This window comes from Schistocerca americana, chromosome 2 (assembly GCF_021461395.2).
Source record: "Schistocerca americana isolate TAMUIC-IGC-003095 chromosome 2, iqSchAmer2.1, whole genome shotgun sequence".
Classification (NCBI taxonomy): Eukaryota; Metazoa; Arthropoda; class Insecta; order Orthoptera; family Acrididae; genus Schistocerca; species Schistocerca americana.
The window spans coordinates 836,341,560-836,361,812 of record NC_060120.1 but is presented as its reverse complement, the minus strand read 5'-3'; the positions used below and the strand labels follow the sequence as shown (position 1 = coordinate 836,361,812).

The 20,253-nt window shown below is 41.4% G+C and overlaps 1 protein-coding gene across 1 annotated transcript in view; it reads left to right on the top strand.

Annotated features, from left to right (window-relative positions):
* Positions 1-20,253, top strand: part of LOC124595554 (BRCA2-interacting transcriptional repressor EMSY-like) — a 324,488-nt gene that overhangs the window by 117,672 nt on the left and 186,563 nt on the right. Inside the window, exon 8 of the mRNA XM_047134334.1 lies at positions 17,741-17,987. Coding sequence (XP_046990290.1) covers positions 17,741-17,987 — 247 coding nt within the window. The remainder of the gene's footprint in view (positions 1-17,740; positions 17,988-20,253) is intronic.

The window sequence follows — 20,253 nt, the reverse complement described above, 5'->3', positions numbered from 1 at the left end:
TAGGTAAAAAGACGAGGGCTAGTAGAAATCCTTGGGTAACAGAAGAAATATTGAATTTAATTGATGAAAGGAGAAAATATAAAAATGCAATGAATGAAGCAGGCAAGAAGGGATACAAACGTCTCAAAAATGGGATCGACAGGAAGTGCAAAATGGCTAAGCAGGGATGGCTAGAGGACAAATGTAAGGATGTAGAGGCTTATCTCACTAGGGATAAGATAGATACAGCCTACATGAAAATTAAAGAGACCTCTGGAGAAAAGAGAGCCACTTGTATGAATATCAAGAGCTCAGATGGAAACCCAGTTCTAAGCAAAGAGGAGAAAGGAGAAAAGTGGAAGGAGTATATAGAGGGCCTATACAAGGACGATGTACTTGAGGACAATATTATGGAAATGGAAGAGGATGTAGATGAAGATAAAATGGGAGATACGATACTGCGTGAAGAATTTGACAGAGCACTGAAAGACCTGAGTCGAAACAAGGCCCCCGGAGTAGACAACATTCCATTAGAACTACTGACGGCCATGGGAGAGCCAGTCCTGACAAAACTCTACCATCTGGTGAGCAAGATGTATGAGACAGGCGAAATACCCTCAGACTTCAAGAAGAATATAATAATTCCAATCCCAAAGAAAGCAGGTGTTGGCAGATGTGAAGATTACCGAACTATCAGTTTAATAAGTCACAGCTGCAAAATACTAACGCGAATTATTTACAGACGAATGGAAAAACTGGTAGAAGCCGACCTCGGGAAAGATCAGTTTGGATTCCGTAGAAATGTTGGAACACGTGAGGCAATACTGACCTTACGACTTATCTTAGAAGAAAGATTAAGGAAAGGTTATACCTACGTTTATAGCATTTGTAGACGTAGAGAAAGCTTTTGATAATGTTGACTGGAATACTCTCTTTCAAATTCTAAAGGTGGCAGGCATAAAATACAGGGAGCGAAAGGCTATTTACAATTTGTACAGAAACCAGATGGCAGTTACAAGAGTCAAGGGGTACGAAAGGGAAGCAGTGGTTGGGAAGGGAGTGAGACAGGGTTGTAGCCTCTCCCCGATGTTATTCAATCTGTATATTGAGAAAGCAGTAAAGGAAACAAAAAAAAAATTTGGAGTAGATATTAAAATCCATGGAGAAGAAATAAAAACTTTGAGGTTCGCTGATGACATTGTAATTCTGTCAGAGACAGCAAAGGATTTGGAAGAGCAGTTGAACGGAATGGACAGTGTCTTGAAAGGAGGATATAAGATGAACATCAACAAAAGCAAAACGAGGATAATGGAATGTAGTCGAATTAAGTCGGGTGATGCTGTGGGAATTAGATTAGGAAATGAGACACTTAAAGTAGTAAAGGAGTTTTGCTATTTGGGGAACAAAATAACTGATGATGGTCGAAGTAAAGAGGATATAAAATGTAGACTGGCAATGGCAAGGAAAGCGTTTCTGAAGAAAAATTTGTTAACATCGAGTATAGATCTAAATGTCAGGAAGTCATTTCTGAAAGTATTTGTATGGAGTGTAGCCATGTATGGAAGTGAAACATGGACAATAAATAGTTTGGACAAGAAGAGAATAGAAGCTTTCGAAATGTGGTGCTACAGAAGAATGCTGAAGATAAGGTGGGTAGATCACGTAACTAATGAGGAGGTATTGAATAGGATTGGGGAGAAGAGAAGTTTGTGGCACAGCTTGACTCGAAGAAGGGATCGGTTGGTAGGACATATCCTGAGGTATCGAGAGATCACAAATTTAGCATTGGAGGGCAGCGTAGAGGGTTAAAATCGTAGAGGGAGACCAAGAGATGAATACACTAAGCAGATTCAGAAGGATGTAGGTTGCAGTAGGTACTGGGAGATGAAGGAGCTTGCACAGGATAGATTAGCATGGAGAGCTGCATCAAACCAGTCTCAGGACTGAAGACCACAACAACAACAACAACAGTTGACCTAAACTGTCTATTGTTACTGTACATTTTTAGGAGAAGGTATTGTCCAGATGGCCTCTAAATGCTTTGTCAAGAGACGAACTGTCCAAAATATTCAGTTTTGGTATTAAAAATGGACTTTTTTGTGAATCGTGCTTAAGGCCTACAACAGTTAAAACTTGAAAAAGAGATTCCAAATTTTTTAGAAGCTCTTCCAATGTTTTCTCGGGCGCAATGATGTTATCCAAATAATTTGAACAACACAGAACTTTCAATATCACTAGTTTGGGAAAGTTTGAAATAACAATGGAGCAGATCCATTTATGAAAGAAAGATGCTGGGATTAACACAAGCTGACATACATATTGACCACCATAAATTTTTTCACGTTTCCTCATCCAGGGGAAGGTGAAGATAAGCATCAGCTAAATCAGTTGTGGAAAAGAATCGTCCATCTGCTATGTGATCTGTAAGCTTCTTGAGAAGTGGAAGCAGGAGAGCACCAATAACTGTCTGAGCATTAACTGTGGTTTTGAAGTATGCACAAAGTCTAGGTTTCCCTTCTAGTTTTCACGTGATAACTAGAGGAGAAGCCCATTGACTAGCGGACATGGGTTACAAAACACTTTCTTCCAGTCTCTTCGCTTCAGAAGCAACCATCACAAATAGGGTGAGGTATCAGATGTGAGTGGTAAAACTTTGGTTGTGCAGTGCCTTTGAGCATAATGTGTGCTTAAAAATTTATGTCCCACTGTGGAGTTGAACAAGTGCCCATATTTCTCACTAAACTAATGAACACTGGTATGAAAAATTTGACTATCGATAGGGTGTACTTATCTTGAATATCTAAACCAAAGAAATCAAATGCATCCATGCCAAACGTATTGGAACTAGAACTGCAGTGAATAGCACTATAAAAAAAATGTAGTTCGCATTTTTACATTCTACTTGCAGTGTGCATGCCCATGAATAGATATTTTTGCTGTTGTTGACCGTGAGATCCAGAGATGATTCCTTTAGCTTAGGATGTCCCGATTGCTCATATGTATTCTGATTAAGAAATGTTACACCAGTATCTAACTGAAATGGTATGTTTGGATTGCAAATCTATAAAGATATGAACAGTGTGTGATTGTTTCTCAGAATGTGAGTGTCAGTTACAACTTTCAGAAGACTGCCTTTGTCTGCTTTGTGACTGACTGAGCATTTTGCTGATCAATTATTTGAGTTTACAACCTCTGTGGCTGTAGTGATGAGGAGATGGACTCAGAATGTGAGATCATATTGATTTCTGTTTTCTCAGTTTTGGATTTACCTGGATCAGAGCTCATTTTGCAATTCTTTTGCAGGCACACTTGGTGTGTGTCTTTATTTCCTGCAGTGTCAGAATTCTGCGTGGAGGAAGAAACAATGCTTGTGGTCGTACATTACATAGCACTCAGCACAAGACTGCAGAGTGCATAAACGTATAGGAAAACAGGTTCGATGTTTCACCTACCTGTGCTGCTGCTTGCGGGCATTGTCACCATGAGCTACGTGGGGCTGGGTCCACATAGAACTATCCACTGTAAGTGTTGCAACAACAAGCATGCCAAATTCTGGTTCAACAAAGTCTTGCACTTCCTGAGGTTCAATTACAGTAAGTACATCAGTGAGACCAGGATTGCATTGCTGTAAAATTTCAGCCCATGTTCCATAGTCAGAAAGGTTCTTCAAGTGCATCGCAAAGCATTTTGTATTGAAGTGAAGCTCCACAAATGCAGTTAAATTTACAAGTCCTCACCTTACCCTTGACTTTAGCGATCTATTCCTTGCAGGATAGATTACTGTGGCGATGTGTACAAAAAAATATCAAACCAACATTTGTTATGTGAATCTGTGACTTGAAAAATTCAACCAACTTCTAAACGACTTCCTCATAGAGTAGGGTTGGGGCTGTACTTGGGGAAACAGCTTCCTACACAATCTAAAAATGTTCACCCCCGCTCATAAAAAAAGAAAGAATGTGATAGGTCACCTGTGATTTTGTAGGCTGCAAAATATTGCTCCAACTACATCTTGTACTCCACATGGTCCTCTTACTTTGGATCAAACTAATGGAAGGGAGATGGGCAATTCGCTGCCAGATTTCTGCGCCTCATTCGAAGTTTGCATGTTACGAGCAGTCAGGTAATACTTGACGGTAATGTTTGTATTTGTTGGCTGCAAGTGCAGTAAGTGATGGTTCTCCTGTTGCTGCTATTCCATACAAGAAATTAAATACATTTATGTAGAATATGAATATACATAGTACAAAGACAAAACGGCCGTGCATCTAACCCCATCACCAGAAATGTCTGTTGTGTTTGTAGTTGTAAGAAGTGGCATAAGACATTCAGTAAATGAGTAAAACATGAGCATATTTATTTTCCGTGTATACGAGGTAACTTAAATTATACATAACATTGAGTTTCACGCTTACTCTAGTACTCGCACAATAATTGAATTGTCTATGCAGTAATGGTAGTCACTGAGTAAGAGTTTCTGTCACTGAATATCAGTGCTGTCGCACTACTTGATAGTAGTTGTTGTCTCTGCAAGTCTTTTGAGACATGGACAGAGCCAGTTGTACGACATCTTAAAAAGACGCATACATGCAGTGAGGTAAATTGAAGGGAGCCGCCTCTGGCAGCATCCATAAGACCACCCATAGGAAGATGGTGAGTCCTGGAGAGAATGAGGCTCGCAGTGGTGCACTGGTGGCCTTTTTAAATGTATTTTCTTATGCGGTGATGTGTACGGCATGCGATGTACGATCAACAAAGTCACTGTCAGTACCACAAAAACTGTATCAAATTCTCTGCAGTTCCTGAGGTTGGTCTTCACACACAGACAGAAAAATATGATGGGAACTTTAATTTATCATAGGTATAGATTGTATATGTCTTGTCAGGCTTCGCTGCTCTTTGATGTTGCTCCTTATACCACATCCCAAACACAATTAAATACGGTACAGATAGGTGTGGGTGTGTGTGTGTGTGTGTGTGTGTGTGTGTGTGTGTGTGTGTGTAGAGCGGTGAAAAATAATTAAAAAGACTTCTATATACTGTTTGTCCAGAAAGCAGCGACCTGTTGTAACTCAGTACCACCCAGGACTGGAGAAATGAATCAGATACTCTGCTAGGGTTTTGACTATCTATTATTATGCCCTGAAATGAGAAATATCTTCCCCATTAGCCTCCCCACTCTTCTCACAGTGGTTTTCTGCTGCCCACCCAACCTACACAATATCCTTGTCCACCTGTATTCCATCCCTGTTCTGAACCCCTTGCCCCCCTAACTCATATCCCTGCAGTAAACATAGATGTAAGACCTGTCCCAAGACCTGTCCCATACATCCTCCCACTACCACCTACTCCAGTCATATCACAAGCATCTCCTCCCCCATCAAAGGCAAGGCACCTGATAAAGCAACCATGTGATCTACTAAAATAGTTGCAACCATTGTGCCACATTCTACATGGACCTGACAATTAACAAACTGGCTGTCCGCAGCAATGGCCTCTGCCAAACTGCGGCCAAGAGACAACTGGACCCCCTAATTCAGTGACAATTTGTTTTTGTAATTTTGATTGCACAGTAATGTAACTCAAGGGTTACTTTGATATGTAGATTTTTTTTAAGTGGTTACATTTTGTTTCCTTCCTTCAGTGGAGAAAGTGGAATACACTGCAATGGTGTTTTGGACAGTTTATTAACAGTGAAAGTAATCTAAAGTTGGTGGATGTTTGAAAGAAATCTGCTCGTTAATTTTTGACAGTTAAAATAAATGCCCAGCCAAATTGATGTAGTCATAGTTCTGTTGAAGTTCATGAAGTATGCATCACAACAGCAACCACAGATGGAAACATTGAAACATACTCAAAATGTATTTGAGCATGAGGAGTGAATGTTGAATGAAATAGCCAACACATAAACATATTGAAAGAGAGGCAAAGATTTCTCATCTGCTGGAAGCTTATGGCCATTGTTTTATGAAAAGCAAATTATTGTACACCATCCATTTAAATGTTCCGAAACTGATTTTATTCGTGGTGTGTAAGTGTCGTCAGTGCAGCAACTGTGGTGGCAGGTTGAACTAACAACTGTAAACAACAAATGTGCATTCGACCAATCAGTTGTGAGATGGAAATGTTAAGCAGTGGATGTGCAACTGTAGTTTGTCAATGATGCTGTGTCACAAAATGCTATGGAGCGACATCTACAAATCAATTATTAAAGACATTACCCAGAAGTGTGTACTATGTTCATCCCAACAGCTTGACTCCCAAACAAGAATGATGACACATAGACCCTTGTCACGACTTGACTGAAATGCGAAATGTGGACAGTTCTTAAAAAAACATGAGATTGATGAGACTTGCTGTTATCAATACACACCTACCACAAAACGACAAAGTGCAAAAAATCATATGAAAGGTCAGTGCTTTGACAATATAATCAGTGTTCAAACCATTGTAAAGTGCAAGTTGAGCAATATCCTACAAGACTTTTATGACAATTTCAAGTGGTTTTATGAATGGAATGCTCTGTGTGTTGTGCTCAAATGGGGCAGACTCTGTATAACATTTGAAGCATTAAAATTGCCATCTTAACTCTCTTTTTTGTTTATCCAGTCTTGAAGCTTTTTGGACCGATGGGGTAGATTACCTACCAGACTTGTAAATACGAGGGCGGTTCAGAAAGTAACCTCCGATTGGTCACAGTGCGGGTTGTGGGGGGAGTAGCGACGCACTCAACAGGTCAGTCGGCATCAAGCCGTGGTCGAGTGAACGTCGTACCTGCGCTAGTTTAGTTTTTGTGGCAGTTTGAAATGTGTGCTACAATAGAAAACCCCGCCAAATGTGAGGTGCGTGCTGTCATAAGGTTTTCTACAGCCAAAGGATATTCTGCAGCAGCTATTCATCGTGAGCTTTGTGCCGTGTACGGACCAAGAGTTATGAGTGAAGGAGTTGTCCGTGAATGGGTACGTTTATTTAAAAGTGGACGAGAAAACGTTCATGATGAAGAGAGGAGTGATAGACCATCATTGGTGACTGACGAACTCGTTCAGACAGTTGATGCAAAAGTTCGTGAAAATCGACGTTTCTCAATGTCGGAGTTGTCTACTGGTTTTCCACAGATTTCTAAGACTCTCTTGTACGAGATAGTGACAGCAAGATTGGGTTACCGTAAGTTCTGTGCACGATGGGTGCCCAAAATTCTTACCGACCACCACAAAACTCAAAGAATGGCCTCTGCATTAGACTTTCTGTCACGTTATGAGGACGAAGGAGAACCATTGTTAAACAGAATCGTGACCGGTGACGAAACCTGGATTAAGTACGTGAACCCTGAGACAAAAGAACAGTCAAAGATGTGGGCACATTCAAATTCGCCTACCAAACCAAGAAAAGCCTCGCAAGATTTTTCTGCCAGAAAACTGATGGCAACGGTGTTTTGGGATGCCAAAGGGGTGTTGTTGGTTGAATTCATGGAACGTGGTACGACCATTGATCAAGACGTGTACTGTGAAACAATAAAAAAGTTACGACGGGCTATATAGAACAAACGCCGTGGTATGCTGACTTCCGGTATCGTTTTTTTGCACGATAACGCCCGTCCTCACTCTGCTCGCAGAACAACGGCCCTTCTTGAGTCCTTCAAGTGGGACGTTATCAACCATCCACCTTACAGCCCAGACCTGGCGCCAAGTGATTATCACCTCTTCATGCATTTGAAGAAATGGCTCGGGTCACAGCGGTTTGATGACGACGAAGAGCTCAAAGATGCGGTCACAGGCCGGCTCCAGGCACAAGCGGGTGATTTTTATGCAGAAGGAATTTCAAAGCTTGTGAAGAGATACGATAAGTGCCTCAATCGCTATGGAGACTATGTAGAAAAATAGTGCAAAGATGTAGTTGTAAGATGTATATATTAAAATATTTTTATTTAACTTGGTGTATTTTTTTAAATCAACCGGAGGTTACTTTCTCAACGGCCCTCGTACTATGCTAGACTGGTTGAGAAACTGAATAAAACAAAAGAAAATGCTCAAAAAGTTTTGTACCATTCTCATTATTGCTTAGTTTCTTTGTGTTTTTTAAGTATTTATGTATTGGAAATCTCTCAGTACTCTTTCAACTATAGGACTGCTACATATAGTTACTGTGTAACATAGGTAAAAATAAACCTGCTTTCTCAGTGTATTTTAGTTGAGTTTCAGTATGGCTATTTCTGGAAAATATTAAATTATCATGGAATTGCATTTTATGTGGAAAAATCTGGAAAATCTCAGGGAATTTCATAAAGTCTCAGGGAATTCTGCATTTTTAACCTAGTTTCAAAGTTTAGTTATATTGACTTTTATGAATCAGAAATTCTAAAATACGATGTAAATTATCGATCTTTAAAACTGTAGTTAGTATAGCTTAGCTGAGAGGAAAGAAAAGCCATTATTGTGATATGACTTTAACCCCCATCCCACTCATCATTAGTAATTTATCTGGATCTTCTTGACACCATCTTCATCCTCACACCTGGAGTTCTCTCTCTCTCTCTCTCTCTCTCTCTCTCTCTCTCTCTCTCTCTCTCTCTCTCTCTCTCTTTTTCGGGTTTGAGTAGCCACCCCGGGTTTGCAGTCTCCAATTGCGGATGCGAGAATGTGACTTGCGTACATTATTCAGTCTGTCAGCATGCCTCAAAGGTTCATTTAAAGCTTGTATCTTGCACACATCCTTGCTTTACAGCAAAAAGTATAGCACAGAAATTGCCCACTGAGTTGACATCAATCTCAGCAAATCCATTTGAAAATTCAGTTACTATCGTAAAATACAAAATGTTTAAGATCTGCCTGGCACTGGTCAATACCAGTAGCTGATGACCACTACATACAAAATTATGGCTGCCAGGCAGCCCAAAGAAAATGCAACAGAACTGCAGACTGCTGTTTTGACAGTAGTTCGGACAGCTGTGTTGACACAGATAATACACTGTCATATCCACACGATCCATTGAGCTCACCTAGGTATCCAATATGAACAAACATACAAACCCTCTAACCACATCATGCACAGAAAAGGTGGACAAGGAGGAACATCTGGAATGGAGCCTGGATCAGTGACACCATGTGGTCTCCATCATCATGTTCACAATTCGTCTTATGCCTGATGATTGTTTTGGAATGTTCAGAGATGATCTGGTCAGGGACCAGTGCACATCTCAGGCATGCAGTCCCACAGGTTTTGGGCTGGTAGCACTTACTTATGTTGGGTGCTTCTCATTCCTGTTGAAGGTAATTTAAGCACTGTGAAGTATCAGAGCTTGTATCTTGTACCTATTGCCCATTCTTATGCTCAACATTTTGGCAAAGGTTTCATCTTTCTTGATGACAATACCCAATCACACAGTGTGCACATAGTGAATATCTTCTTCCAGGAGGCAGGAATCAACTGAATGGAATGGCCTTTAGTATCTGTTGACATGAACCTGATTGAGTGTGCTTCATTCCAGTTGGAACTTGAAGTGCATCTTTCTCCCACACTGGATAACCTCAGAAAGGGCACTGTCATATTGTTGGACTGGTTGAGGAGGATGCAAGCACTTTGCAAAGTTTCACAAATCTTTTCTAGTTTCATAAGATTTGTGCTTTCATTACCTGCTCCCTTTGAATCTAAGTGCAGATATAAGGAGATATATAAAATTTTTTTGAGCAATTTGTGTGATAAGTGTTCTGGATTTTAAAAAATCATATTCTGTGGGGACAGCACTTGGCACAAAGATGCTGTGGTAAATGAAAAACTAGTGGATTTCAACTATAAATTGTTGCAACAACTACTTTCTGACTTCAGTGTTCACAAAGTACCAATTTACAGCTGCCATGGATTCCTAAGAGGTTTTTATTGCTGTAGTTGAGTATCTTAGAGCCATTCCATAGTGACACTTCAGGAATGTATTCTAATCACTAACTAACTTAAGAAATAATGCACCATTGTAAATGGGCATTACCAGTACATCAGGAAATAACTTTGTTTTTTAAATTCCATAAATATAGTCTTTTTGTGCCACATTCTTTGATTACACAGTTCATGATCAATCACAGGAAACGGTAACAACCTTAAAAAATATGGGTAGGTGTATGCATCCAGAGTGACCTAAGGTGTCGGACAGAGATTCATTGGAAGAATCTGAAGGAAATGTAATTCACACACAAAAAGGTACTTTACAAACCCTCATTCATTCGATCTAGGAGTATTGTTTATCAGTCCAGGGTTTATTCGATTCCTGTGTATTGTTTAGCAGTCTGGGGACCTTACCACAAAGTATTCCTAGAAAATATCTAAAGAAGAGCAGTGCATTTGTTCATAGCTTCATTTAATAAGCACATAAACACCACAGAGATGCTCATCCACCTCCAGTGGCAGATGCTACAAGAGAGGCATTGTGTATCAGAGATAGTTTTACTGTTAAGAGTCTGGAAGCATGCATTCTAAGAATAGTCAGTAACACAGCATTATGTCACATATATCTTGCAAAATGATCATGATGGTAAAAACAGAGAAATTCAAGCTCGGGTATGGAGTCTCTCTCTGCCATTCATTCTGAGCATTGTTCACAAATAGAACAGGAATGGGGAGAAAGAATGATGGTACCAAGAAGTTGCTTGCTATTTTCCTCATACATACAGCTGCAAAGCTTTAGTGAGAAGTAGACCAAGATTCTATGAATGACTTCCAGGTGTACAACAAAATTAAGATCTATTCTTGCTCAATTAAGAATGTGAATATCATTATGTGGCTACTGGAGAGAGGCGTAAAAGTTAGGATTAGGTATATTTTAGATTTGCATGGTGGAAGTAAAAATACCAGCAGAGAATGGTTAAGCAATTTGGAGTTAATGTAGTATTATGTAATGAAACATACACTTTGTAAAAACACTGGTGGCTTGAGTCAAGAGATAGCAATACAGAATGACATTTCTGTGCTAAATGGAAACAAGTGATTGTTTACAATCAGTGATTGTTTTGTGAACATCCTAATATATGTTTCCAGTGTGCAGTGTCCAGTAACATATAGCGTTGTAAGCAAGTCAAGAAAGTAGCACAATAGTTTTGATGTAATTACTATAGAACAGGATTTCCTATTTTGTGGGCAGCTGACATTGTGTGTTCAATTGCTTTCTCTTGTATTTGTATTCATCTCTGAATTACACTTCATTTCAGTTTTGTACAGTTTTTGTAGCAATTGAGCAAGCTGACATAGTAGTTAAGCTACTGATCTCTCATTTGGGAGGAGTTGGATTAAAATCTCTGAATACCCATCTGATTTATGTTTTCAATAGTTCCTTTGAAAATGATGCACTTGATTTTTCTTAACCATCCTTTTCTGTTCTGAGCTTGAGCCTAGTCACTGATTATCTCATCACTGTTGGGATATTAACCACTGATCTTCCTCTGTATTGGTGTGCATGTCTGTGGGAATGAGTCATAACAGTTGGTATTTCTAGATGTAATTAATAGAAAGTGAATAGACCTCTTGACAATGATAAAATGTGTTTTGACATATTGTTGTATGTCGTGTGATGACATGAAGATCATATGAAGACATACTGTTTCATGCAAAAAGTATCACATGTTTGTTAGTTTGTGCTGTAAATTTGAAAGGCTATTACTACACACACCAAAAAAAGTTTTGCATCACCTCAGTTCTGAGAGCTTCGGAACGTGTACAGGAAATTGGAATAGAGATCAACATTAACATCATTTCCGCCCTTTTTATTGCTCATGAAAACCACACATTGCATGTTGTGCCATCATACAGTGAGACCTTCAGAGCTGGTGGTCCGGATTGCTGTACACACCAGTACCTTTACTTCCCTGTAGCACGTCCTCTTGCATTGATGCATGCCTGTATTCGTCGTGGCATACTGTCCACAAGTTCATCAGGGCACTGTTGGTCCAGATTGTCCCACTCCTCAACAGCAATTCAGCATAGATCCCTCAGAGTGGTTGGTGGGTCATGTCGTCCATAAACAGCTGTTTTCAATCTATCCCAGGCATATTCGATAGGGTTCATGTCTGGAGAACATGCTGGCCACTCTAGTCGAGTGATGTCGTTATCCTGAAGGAAGTCATTCACAGGATGTGGACGATGGGGGCGCGAATTGTCGTCCATGAAGATGAATGCCTCGCCAATATGCTGCTGATATGGTTGCACTATTGGTCGGAGAACGGCATTAACGTATCATACAGCCGTTACGGAACCTTCCATGACCACCAGCAGCATATGTCGGCCCCACATAATGCCACCCCAGAACATCAGCGAACCTCCACCTTGCTGCACTCGGTGGACAGTGTGTCTAAGGTGTTCAGCCTGACCGGGTTGCCTCCAAACACGTCTCCGATGATTGTCTGGTTGAAGGCATATACGACACTCATCATTGAAGAGAACATGATTCCAATCCTGAATGGTCCATTCGGTATGTTGGGTCCATCTGTACCGAGCTGCATAGTGTCGTGGTTGCGAAGATGGAACTCGCCATGGACGTCAGGAGTGAGTTGTGCATCATGCAGCCTATTGTGCACACTTTGGTTCATATCACGACGTCCTGCAGGTGCACAAAAAGCATTATTCAACATGCTTGCGTTGCTGTCAGGGTTCCTCCGAACCATAATCTGTTGTTAGCGGTCATCCGCTGCAGTAGTAGGTTGGCATAAAAATTAATCCACATTGACAGAAACCACTCATTTGCCATCCACTTCCTGTATGTGTATGACACTCATACATACAAAACATCACCATGCATCCAATACATCATTCTCTTCCAGTGGTTCACACGCAATATGTTTACAGTTATTTCTGTTTCTATGTTCACCTAAAGTAATTTTCCTGTGCCTTGTGGCACAGTATCATGCAAATTGTGTTGTAATGGCTTTGCTTGCAGTTTAGGTGGTTTGCCCTCAATGAAGTAGGGACATTGCGGCAGAACATCATTAGCAACAGCTTCCTCCAATTGGAACAATGCCCCACCGAGTTCCATCTTACATTTCCAAAGTTAAATCTGTATGTGGTGTTTATACAGGAAATCTAGCTGTTAAGACTGTGTAGTACCCTTCACCTGCATGGGGCAAAACTTCTATACCTTCCCAGACCTGTTTTGTTCCAACCTGAAAACCTAATATGGTGTACCTAGTGACCCTACATCATTATTCCATACCCCATATAGGCTATATTGTGGAGGGTAACTATCTCTCCCCCAAGAGGTCCAGACTTACTACAAACATGCGAGGCCCTGTGTCTAATAATAATCTATGCTCTCTTCTCACTATGTGTGTATTCATATCATTGAAACTTCCTGAGAATTACATCCGGAAGATTTGAAATTCCCAGTGTTGTTTAAAGGACAGTTACTTATATAGTTTGTCCTTGCCCATTTTGCCTCTTACTTCTACAATCCTTCTCTCAGTTCCAAACCACACTATCATACTTTTTACACTGCAATTGGCAACACTGCCTGTGAATGTGACCCAAGTGCCATCATCGATAAAACCTTCCATCAGCAGAGAAGAGGCTCCTTTTATCATGTACTTTTATTACACTGCTGGCTGTTAAAATTGCTACAACAAGAAGGAATGCAGATGATAAATGGGTATTCATTGGACAAATATATTATACTAGAACTGACATGTGATTACATTTTCACGCAATTTGGGTGCATAGATCCTGAGAAATCAGTACCCAGAACAACCACCTCTGGCCGTAATAACGGCCTTGGTACACATGAGCATTGAGTCAAACGGAGCTTGGATGGCGTCAACAGGTACAGCTGCCCGTGCAGCTTCAACACGATACCACAGCTCATCAAGAGTAGTGACTGGCGTATTGTGACGAGCCAGTTGCTCGGCCACCATTGACCATACGTTTTCAATTAGTGAGAGATCTGAAGAATGTGCTGGTCATGGCAGCAGTCGAACATTTTCTGTATCCAGAAAGGCCCGTACAGGACCTGCAACATGCGGTTGTGCATTATCCTGCTGAAATGTAGGGTTTCACAGGGATCGATTGAAGGGTAGAGCCACGGGTCGTAACACATCTGAAATGTAACGTCCACTGTATAAAGTGCCGTCAATGCGAACAAGAGGTGACCAAGACCTGTAACCAATGGCACCCCGTACCATCACGCCGGGTGATACGTCAGTATGGTGATGACGAATACACGCTTCCAATGTGCATTCACTGCGATGTCGCCAAACACGGATGCGACCATCATGATGATGTAAACAGTACCTGGATTCATCCAAAAAAAATGACATTTTGCCATTCGTGCACCCAGGTTCGTCGTTGAGTACACCATTGCAGGCGCTCCTGTCTGTGATGCAGTGTCAAGGGTAACCGCAGCCATGGTCTCTGAGCTGATAGTCCATGCTGCTGCAAACGTCGTCGAACTGTTTGTGCAGATGGTTGTTGTCTTGCAAACATCCCCATCTGTTGACTCAGGGATCGAGACGTGGCTTCATGATCCGTTACAGCCATGCGGATAAGATGCCTGTCATGTCGACTGCTAGTGATACGAGGCCATTGGGATCCAGCACGGCGTTCCGTATTACCCTCCTGAACCCACCGATTCCGTATTCTGCTAACATTGGATCTCGACCAACACGAGCAGCAATGCCGCGATACGATAAACCGCAATCGCGATGGGCTACAATCCGACCTTTATCAAAGTCGGAAACGTGATGGTACGCATTTGGAGCCTTACACGAGGCATCACAACAACGTTTCACCAGGTCAACTGCTGTTTGTGTATGAGAAACCTGTTGGAAACTTTCCTCATGTCAGCACGTTGTAGGTGTCGCCACCAGTGCCAACGTTGTGTGAGTGCTCTGAAAAGCTAATCATTTGCATATCACAACATCTTCTTCCTGTCGGTTAAATTTCGTGTCTGTAGCATGTCATCTTCGTGGTGTAGCAATTTTAATGGCCAGTAGTGTACTTTGTCTATCTCTTTGGGTTCTGTGGCCACCCTGATGGTGCCATTGAGGTGATTTGGGGATTCTCCAAACACCCTTCTCAACATATCAGGCAGCAGTCCTGTTAAGAAAGCATCTAATGCCCTATGTTCTGCTTCCTGCAGAATAATTTTGTTTGTTTCATCATTCTCTGTCAGTTGGTAGTTACTGGCATTAATCTTTCTTATTCTGTCCATAAAATTTTCTACCAACTCAATATTCCCCTGTGATATCCCATTTAGTTGCCCATGGAACAATCTGGAAGTATTCTGTTTCTTATAATGCTGCACCAGACCCTCTTTAAGTTTCTCAACTTGAAGGGCATTTCGTAAGTCTACATGATACATGATGTATGTCTTTTCTTCCCCTATCAGGTGCAACTTGGTTATCTGCAAGAACTGCCCTTCTGTCCAGAAACCCATCTTTGCTGCTGACAACAGGTCATCTATGAATTCTAACACATCCTCTGTTGCCTTGCCCAAGAAGGGACTAACCAGACTAGCAGCAGCTGAAATGAGGCAGCAGCTGAAATGAGGCAGCATCTGAAATGAGGGATCAGTCAAACCGGACAAGGCCCTCTGCAGTCTTGCAGCATTCAGTCATTCATAGTTCCCAGTTATCAGTTCTCAATAGAGCTGCCTGTCATAGGAAAGTTTGCACTGCTTCTTGTATAGTAACTGCAAGTAGCCTTGACTCAGACATTGTGGAACCTCTATCCAGTACACATAAATGGAGTAGAGAAACAAAGCAAAAACCACAACATGGGCAGCAGTAGCTTTAAAACACTACTACCTCTAATCTTTATGTCTAATCATTAAACATCTTGATTCAGTACATTGTTCAGCATAATGCCCGTGCCTGCAGCACGTCACACATAACTGATGCTACCTGTGTAAATGGCCGGTTGCACTGGATGCACCTCACTAGATGCCTGCCACTGTAATCCTCACTAGTAGTACCTCAAAACTGTGAATGCTCTACAACTTTGTCGTGTTTAATAAACTTCATCCTTAAGTTCCTATGCCAGTCTCGTCTCTCAGTTCCACACAAAACACAGGAGGGGAGAGTAGAAATCAGTCAGTCCACTCTCCCTGCTGCATTCTAGATGGTGCCCGCTGTGGCTGTTGACGCCATCTTTGGTGCAGCTGTCTGTGGCAGAAATACGTCTGCACCACTCATAGAGGTTATGGGTATATGACATTTTCTGTGGGTGGTGGAGCTGAGCTGCTAGTGTCAGGGAGGACTTCAGCTGCCCCCCCCCCCCTCCATTTGTGCTTTCTGTGGTGTCCTATATAGGTACGAAGTGGATGTCTAACATTCTTCTTCTATTTGGTGCGAGAATACATTAGCATATCACCCCCAAGGTGCTGGCTGACCTCACTCAGTGAAATGTGCTTAAGTCAGCAAACGATCTTTCGTCACATCACTCAAGTGGTGTCACCTCAGCTAGCAGGCAGTGAAGTTATATGGTCAGCTCTCCACTGGTGCAATGTTGCATCAGCTCCCAGGCAGTCGATCAGCCCTCCACTACAACAGACTCCACAAGTTTGATCGTGTTGGCTAAAGTATATGCCCAACTCAGTGCAGGATGTGCCAAGGCACAGAGTGTCAAACTATGGAGCTTGGTGCAGATGACTGTGTGGATTCCCCTCCCCCACGCCCCCTCCCCACCTCCACCTAAGTGATGAACAGCGCCGGCCGGGGTGACCGAGCGGTTCTAGGCGCTACAGTCTGGAACCGCGCGACTGCTACGGTCGCAGGTTCGAATCCTGCCTCGGGCATGGATGTGTATGATGTCCTTAGGTTAGTTAGGTTTAAGTAGTTCTAAGTTCTAGGGGACTGATGACCTTAGAAGTTAAGTCCCATAGTGCTCAGAGCCATTTGAACCTTTTTTTTTTTTTTTTAATGAACAGCAGCAGAATTTGCCCACACAACGTGACAGCAGCTGGGCTGCTAAATGTCTCAGATATAAACTGCAGATTCCTGGGGTAAGTAGCCTCCAGTGGATGGAAGTTACCCAGCAGGTGGCTGGCCAGCTAGAAGGCACCTTGTCGGCAGCATTCAGACTCGGACAGCCACACAGATAGCGAGATGTCTTGATGATGTATTTTGGGATGTTGACCGGTGCAGACTTGTGCTTGTAGCTGGCTCCTGGTGGTGCCTGAAACTGGTTGTCTAAAATGAGCAGTATTTATGTAAAGTCATTCCATTACTACTTCTGAAGTAGCTGTACTTTCCTTTCCAGCTGGGTGTGAGGCTTGAGGTATAGTAATTGAGCAATGATGACATCACTGTCTTTGTGGCCCACTCCTTCCCATATTCAGTGGTACTTAGTGGTCTGCTATGACAATGCCGCAGCTTCGCTTTTCAGTAGCCCCAGATCATGACATCTGCAGTGTGTAGATAGTCCAAATACAGCTTCTTGTGCAAGAACACACACCATTGTGGCTTCTTGCACCACTGTTCCATGACATCTGGCTGCTGAATTGGGCACAGGTTCCTTCTACTATGCTCAGCAGAGCTGTGGCATAACAGAATCAATATATGACCCTGTGACTGCAGAGAAAATGTTGCATTACCAATTTCACATGGAGATTAAGTGACTTTCTACACTGCAAGTGGACACAACATCTCAAACATGTTTGCAGGTCATAAGGCAGTGGCTATATATTTAAGCTGCTGAATGCCTTTTTATTTTTATTTTTCCTTTCAAAGAAACAAAAAATTATAATATGTGTATATTTTTGCATAGTTATTATTCTGATGGAAATGAATCATTACAGGTGATCATTATGTCGAGCTCAGGAGCACCTGGTTCTCCAAGTATCCTTCAACGTTCTTTGAGTGTGCCTGTGGTAAAAACTGTCTCAGCTTGTGGTTCACCAAATACAACACAGAGACCATCATCACTCATCGTTAGTGGCCAACCTCATAGTCGTGCTCCCATCTCTCCACCAGGTTCCAGTGCTGTGGGAAATATTTTCACCATATCGACGAGTACATCTAGCTCTGTTACTCTCCCATCACCTGGTAAGTAAAGGAACAGTATTGCATATTTCTAATGCATTATTCGTCAGCTACAGAATTAGTTATTAGTTTCATTGGTATTTGTAGTGTTCTTAATTTGAGCTTGTAAGTACTTAGCTTATAAAAATTTGTGCACGCACCTATACACACACACACACACACACACACACACACACACACACACACACATCCACATCCACATCCTTAATTAAACATGACAGTGCTTCAGCAAATATGCTTCCAATGACGATAGTATATTTAAACTTTAAATTTGTCGTATTACAAAATTGAAAATTTAATTGAAAACAGCAAACGTGATGTAAACATTTTTATTTCATTTATACCCATTGTGATTATGCAGGAGAACAATGAACCCCATATGGGTGTAATGTTCCTTGATATAAATTAGGAAACTTGGATATAGTGCATTCTGTTCATAAAAGAGCTAAGATTTTGTATGAAGTACTTAGATAATAAATAAAATGCTAGTTGACAGAATGCTCACAGATTACAGTATTATGCTGACCTGATACAATAACATTCAGGAACACAATGTTGTTGGAAGTCTTACAGATTTATAAACGAAATATGAACTCTCTAAATATTGTTGGCTATTGCAGTGTGCATCTATGAAATAAGAAGGAAACTGTCAGTGGGTAGTGAGAATTTCTGAGTCGAAGTATTCTGGTAACTTTTAGGGAGACGACATATTCTTTTACTTTGTTTTTAAATGTATTGTGGGATTTGAATTTTCTGCCCAATGCTCGCCTGTAACATGTTGTAGACTTTTTCACCAGAATATAAAACTACATCCTGAACCCTTAAGGCACGTGCCTAATCTGTATGGAAGTTATTTCTACTTCTAGTATCGACTTCAAGATATATTCACTCTTGTTATTGTACTATTGTAAACAGAATCAAGTCCAAATCCAAAATCAGAGCCATCAACATAGTACAACATTTGGTACTGAATGCACATTTAATGCAAACACTAACATACAGTTAGAACACAACTGTCCTCCAGGGCAGAGTGGTCTACTGTTTATACAAGCATGGAATATTCAAGAATATACAAAAATTACACATATAAGAAATTTTGATGACTTTTCAGAAGTGATAATACTAAATAACAAGTAATTTGTGGTGGTGACCTGCAACACACCAGCCAGTGATGCTAACTGCTGTGCCACACTGCATCCAGTACAGCTCATGGCATTGCTCCCTTTCCTCAAAAAACAGCAACCCATTGTTTTGGTGCCGTGTACAGTATCCAGGATCTAGTTTTCATGTGGCAGCATGGTCAGACCCTTGCCTTCTGGATATGTTGTCACATGCTCTTCTTTATGACAAGCATCAAGGCTCTGTGATTGTTAAGCAGGTCTTCAGGGTCATTGAACAAGAAGCCCCCCTTTTCAATGTACTCATTAGGACTGTAGTAGGGCCTCACATGGAGGACGTGGGTGGTATCTCCATGCTGTAGTCTTCTTCATGATGAGTACTAACTGTCGACTTTGAATGTGACAGCCGACAAGCGACACTTTAATAACTTTTCTGATAGTCCCACTTTCTGCACAGGCATACCAAGTCTACTGGCTTATATCTCACTAGCCAAGTGCTTGGCATTAAAACACTCTCGCCTGTCTCTTGGGTGTCCAGGGTCCATACTAAGGCCAGCTGTTTTGCTTCTTCAGTCAGGGTGATGAGGTGTTTCACACAGTCAACCTGAGTGTCGTCCAGTTGTAACATCATTTGAGAGTATATCTGCCGACATCTCATTACAGCATTCTGTGAGACCATTCGTCCATGGATGGTAGCCAGTTGTCATCCTGGGGGTGATGTCAGCATGTGAAATTACCTCTGAAACTAGTCTCGACTATAAAACTTTTCCGCAATCTGAGATCATCTCATTGGGTGCTCCGTGCTTCAGAATAATGTCTTCTACGAGGAACAATGAAATTTTGAGAGCTTTGCTGATAGTTGAGATGGTGAGGGAGTCAGTACAGGCTATTATCCATCAATTCCCATTTGTCGAATTTGGGAACCTCTGCAAGAGGTCAGTTCCAGTTTGGTGGAATGGTGCTGCTGCAAATTCCAGGTGACCAGATGTTGGAGTGCTGTAGATGAACTGGGATGATGAACAACCATTTCAGCTCAACTGGATTGTATTTCTTCTTATAAAATGTTATGTTTGTTAAGTGTTGGTTTTTCATTCTTCAAGGCTTTTATGGTTTTCAACAATGCCGGGTCTTCCCACTGTTCAAGATCAATG